The sequence below is a fragment of the Polistes dominula genome, unplaced genomic scaffold (genome assembly GCF_049000335.1).
Source record: "Polistes dominula isolate Pdom_NZ unplaced genomic scaffold, Pdom_raw_medaka contig_49, whole genome shotgun sequence".
Lineage (NCBI taxonomy): Eukaryota > Metazoa > Arthropoda > Insecta > Hymenoptera > Vespidae > Polistes > Polistes dominula.
The window spans coordinates 2,662,005-2,667,072 of NW_028300914.1; the positions used below are offsets into that span (position 1 = coordinate 2,662,005).

General features: G+C 30.8%; 1 protein-coding gene across 3 annotated transcripts; it reads right to left on the minus strand.

Annotated features, from left to right (window-relative positions):
- Nucleotides 1-2,064: 2,064 nt before the first annotated feature.
- On the minus strand, nt 2,065-4,553 carry TyrRS-m (Tyrosine--tRNA ligase, mitochondrial). Of its 3 annotated transcripts, XM_089179846.1 has the most exons (4): nt 4,250-4,553; nt 4,085-4,174; nt 3,106-4,004; nt 2,065-3,014 (listed from the first exon to the last, which is right to left on the minus strand). In XM_089179846.1, the coding sequence occupies exons 2-4, from the start codon at nt 4,114-4,116 to the stop codon at nt 2,641-2,643; spliced, it is 1,305 nt and encodes a 434-aa protein (XP_089035972.1). In that variant the 5' UTR covers nt 4,117-4,174; nt 4,250-4,553; the 3' UTR covers nt 2,065-2,640. The 3 variants fall into 3 exon arrangements, with proteins under 3 accessions (XP_089035972.1, XP_015177407.1, XP_089035973.1); XM_015321921.2 differs by having other exon boundaries at nt 4,085-4,551; XM_089179847.1 differs by lacking the exon at nt 4,250-4,553 and having other exon boundaries at nt 4,089-4,229.
- Between the last annotated feature and the right edge of the window lie 515 nt (nt 4,554-5,068).

Here is a 5,068-nt window from a genome sequence, read left to right on the forward strand (position 1 = left end):
ATGTATTATTGAAAAATGCATTGGCATTCGAATCACATTCGAATACGATTATCAAGACGCATTATAATATCGTATAATTCTTTGAATAGATACAAACAAACAGAAAAACAAGGGATGTCACCAACTTAGAACATATTTTATTGGCCATAAAAAAAAAAAAATTGTATTCTAAAAATACCATCTTACCTGATTAAACCTATACCTGATTATAATAACAGTTAGTGATAGGATTAAAATCAATCGAGCGAGCAATCAAACGGAACGGTTATAAAGTAAAATGCATTAGCTTTTGAACGTGCGTTTTGGAGACACGATTATTAAAACGTGCCGGCGTCTTGTAAAAACCTCCCAAGGAAGACAAGACAATAAAACAAGAATAAGAAGGAATGAGGGAAGAAGGAAGAAGGAGAGTAGTAAAGGAGTGAGGTAGTGAGAGGAGTGTTGAGAGATGAGGGAGGGAGGGGGGGGAGGGTGTTGTAGGAAGATAGTTCGAGAAACGCGACCAGCTTCTTTCTCCAGTCCTTCTTGGAATCTTAAATTAAAGCGCTCTCGTTGTTTTGCGATCGGAAAAAAGGGGGGAGGGGATCCCGATCAGAGTAAGGTTACGAGAAGGATCCGCTAAAGCGGCGAGGACTTGAGAGCGTTCCGGTGTCGTTCGCAATCGGGGGCATAAAGTGTCCCGCATAAAGTAAAGTCCAAGTTAAGAAGAAGGAGAAGCAACCACCACAAGGAGAGACAAGTCCTCTCCCTCCCCCATAAAGGGGGGACCAAACGTTAGCTCGAGTAGACTTGGCGGAAAGCACCCAGGTACGAATCGGTAAACGATCGTGCCCCGTTCCATTTCTCCTCTTTTCACTTTCAATGACCTGAGACGACTATTCCTCTTACTTTACGACGATTTCAGGAAAAGATGTAGAAAGAGAAGCGGGGGTGGGCTGAGGAGAAGAGGAAGGGAAAAAGACGAATAACGTCGTGCTCGATCTTTCATGCTTGTTCCCGCTCTTGTTAAACCTTAAAGCGATTTTCCTGTTAAACGGGAGTATACCACTGTGCACTCTCGATACGTCGTTATTCTTTCAATTTTATTTTGCTTTTTTCTTTTTCTTTTGCTCTCACGACTTGTTTTGTTAAACGTAGAATACTATTATTTATTTTTACTTTGATCAGTATTTTGATAAATATATGGGGAGTACCTATATAAGAAAGTATCGAGATCTTACGTCTAAGTTTTATTAGAATTATAGTTGAACGCTGGATATATTATTAATATAGATATAAAATAAACTGAATAAAAAGAAAATTTTAATTAAAAAATATTTAACATTGATGAGATTACAATATATATTTACTGTTCAAATAATTTAAATGCATTAACTCATCAACTCATTCCTATGTTTTTTAAATTCTGATATTTTATTGTAAATAATGACCATCTATTTAAAATATTGATAATTTTTGTTTTATCAACAATTTGATAGATAATATTTTTAATAGTAATTTTGTACGATTCCTTAATATATATATATATAAGAATATTTACGTAAAAAATGAATAAGGCAACAAGGAATACTTGCACACAAGGTGTCTTGATAAAATTAATATGACAATTATTTTAAATTATTCTTCATTTATGTGGTAATGTTTCGAGAAAATAAACTATTTATGTTCGATTCTAAATACAAAACAAGTATAAATATCATTTAACTAATTAAACTATTCAGGGCCAAAATATCATTTAACATATGTAAGTTAATATATGCGCCATCTGTTATGTAATTATTGCAAACACGAAACTTATCTTCCTTTTACCTAATACCGCTATTTGCACAATTTTTTCTTATATTAAATTTTTAATATAAACAATTTTTTATAACTTAACTATTCTACTAGAATCTTTACTTTTACTTTTATGATCTTTCCTTTCATGTACTTTTAACGTATTTACGAACAATCTATTACATTAGAGTTTAGTCCTTATTAGTACACGAAGAATGCTATGGAATGTTGACTAAAATGGTATGCCTTCTCTACTTCCAAATAAATACACAGTTGTACGATACAAAATATTACTTCTCCTTTAAAGGAATTGTTTATTGCATTGTACGCGCGAATCAATTGTAAATTTAAATTAATACCTCCCAAAAAAAGAAAATAATATATATTTTCTTATAAGAAAAAGAATATTGAAATAAATTTTATTCAAGGCACAGCCCTGAACGATTTTAATTCAGATAAATCCAAAATGACGAGAGCCAGGCTAGCCTCTTAACATTCCACCGATAACAGACCGGATCATTCTAACGACTTATACTGTTGCACCATCTTTTTTTCTTTTTTTTTTTGTTTTTATTCTCTACTTTATCAACTTGGCAAAATCAAGTTTATAATTCTTCAAACATTCCATAAAAAAAAAAATATTTTATCATCGTGTTGTATTTGTTTATAGAAGAAATTAATATCAATCTAATCTTTAAATTTAACACTACGTGTGTTCTACTTTATCGACGCGATTAAATATTATTACAGATACAAATTCGAATGGTAATGTAGTACATTAGTTAATTTCATAAGATATATTTTTTTTCTGTTGTTTTTTATAAACAATTACTTTAAAGATTTAAACAAAATTAATAATTAAAATCAATTATATTCTTCCAATGATCCACTGATCCATCGTACTATAAAATAAGTTTTTTTACCAACCCTCAAAAGGGTTACATTATTAGATAGTATATGAATACCAGATACTAAAACTTCATTTAAGTTAGTAACTTTACTATAATTAATATAAAATCCACCAGCTTCTATAATTCTACGCGTATCATGATCACTTTTAAAGCATTTAGCTTTTGTTGCTAATTCGTATACGGTCAAGCCTGGTTCTGCAAATAAATCAACAACTGTTGCACCTTCGAATACATTGGCTATATCTTCTGCACTCATTTTAACTAAAGTTTCAATAGATTTATTATACAACACCATAGATGCATCTTTTGCTGCTTTTACTCCAAGTTCTGCAAATAAATATGTTGATGTTTTTATTCAATATAATAATAATAATAATTAATATTAAATATATTCTTTTCTTGTTTCAATTAAAATTACCTCCATGAACTAGAAGAGTAACTTCTTCAGCTAAAATTTTTTGTGCCAATCTATCCTCCGGTTTTTTAAAATGTTCCGTTACAATGTCGGATATTTTTGAGAGCGATAAAAAGGTAAAGAATTTGAGAAAATTTTCAACATCACTGTCTCTAGTTCTAATAAAGAATTGATAAAGTTGAAAACTAGAGGATTTAGTAGGAGATAACCAAATAGCATTGCCACTAGATTTTCCAAACTTCTTACCACCTTCTGTGGTTATAAGTGGCAACGTTAAACCATAAACTGTTTTATCTGTGGCTTTCGTAATCAAATCATATCCAGATATAATATTACCCATTTGATCGCTTCCACCAATTTGAAATAAACAATTATGATTATCTGCTAAGTATAACCAATCGTATCCTTGAAATACTTGATACGTAAATTCGGTAAAACTCATTCCAGTTTCTGAATTCAAACGTGACTGAACAGATGTTCTTCCTAACATTGTACCTAATCTGAAATACTTTCCAACTTTTCTTACAAATTGAATAATATTAATATCCTTATACCAATGTAAATTATTCAAAATTTGCAATGGTTTCAATTTTCTTGTTTTATCAGGCCAAAAATATTTTTGATGATTATTAAATACATTTATTATGTCTTCTTTGATGGATACCAAATTTTCTTTCAAGAGTACTTCTTCGATTTCAACTCTTTCTGATTTTCGATGACTAGGATCACCTATTAAACCAGTCGCACCACCCAATACTGCAATTACTTGATGTCCTGCACGTTGCCAATGTAAAAGATTCATCAAAATTAATAAATTTCCTATGTGTAAGCTGTTCGCTGTTGGATCGAATCCAGCGTAAACACATTGTGGAGATTTAGTTAATAATTTGGTTATCTCTTCGCTGTTAACAAAGAATGAATGATTTATAAAAATACATGGATGTTTTTATGTATATATAAAAATCAATATAATAACACTTACGTACAATTATTGGGAAATATATCCTCGTACATACCCCTTTCTTTCAGTTTTAATACATTTTTATCGGTATTACTATAAGTGTTAGTTTTTCTGTAATAAACTTGTTGAAAAAATGTTCTTGCACTCAATAAACGTTTTATATGCATTATGATATTTTTAACTTACAGTTTACACTTCGTCAATTATTTAAAAAAAATAAACTATTCTTTTAGAAAAACAGAAAACTTTACATAAATAAGACAGATGATGTACAATTCCCGCTTAGGTTATGTTACTTCGGAAGAGGTTAGAACTGTGCTGCCAAATCGTGGATAAATCTTACCCTCTCCCTGTGCCACTGGGATTGCACACAATGAAAGTTATCCATGTCCGTGTGTTTGGGATGTCGAAAGAAGTCGAGTGTAACCGAAGTTAGTGGGCACGCCGGAGTGGAACACTATGAAAGCGACTCGTGTCGTCCGAGCACATGGACACTCATGTCTTCTTTGTAAAAACTACCTGTAAATTATTATGCGAATAGAATGCAGTTGCAGTGACAAAAAAATAATCTATACAATAATATGTTTAGAGGTAAAAATTATAATCTTGTTTGAGGAAGAAACAAATATTATAATACTGTTAAGATACATTTATTTTTATCATATTAAAAATGATTTATGTTGCATTCATTTTTAATTATTTAATAAAAATATATTAGGAAATTTGTATTTTATTACCGACTGCAAAATATGTGCTACCATCTAGCAGTAATAATTATTACTTTATCTTACCGACTGGTAACATATGTGCAATCATCTAGCGGTACTAGTTATTACTTCATTTTACCGACTAGTAAAACATTTATCTCCATCTAGCGGTAATAACATGAATTCATACAAATTCTCAGTGAGATGTACGATAAGTGTGGCAAATTTCAAAAAAATTGAAGAGGGATAATCGCATCATATAAGACACCCTGTAAAAATGAAAAAATAATCGAAGAAA

Coding starts and splice junctions, on each gene's coding strand:
- TyrRS-m (XM_015321921.2), bottom strand. CDS start 4,230: ATGCATATAAAACGTTTATTGAGTGCAAGAACATTTTTTCAACAAGTT. Junction 4,005..4,084: donor ATATTTCCCAATAATTGTAC/GTAAGTGTTATT, acceptor CTTTGTTAACAG/CGAAGAGATAACCAAATTAT. Junction 3,015..3,105: donor TACTCTTCTAGTTCATGGAG/GTAATTTTAATT, acceptor ATTTATTTGCAG/AACTTGGAGTAAAAGCAGCA.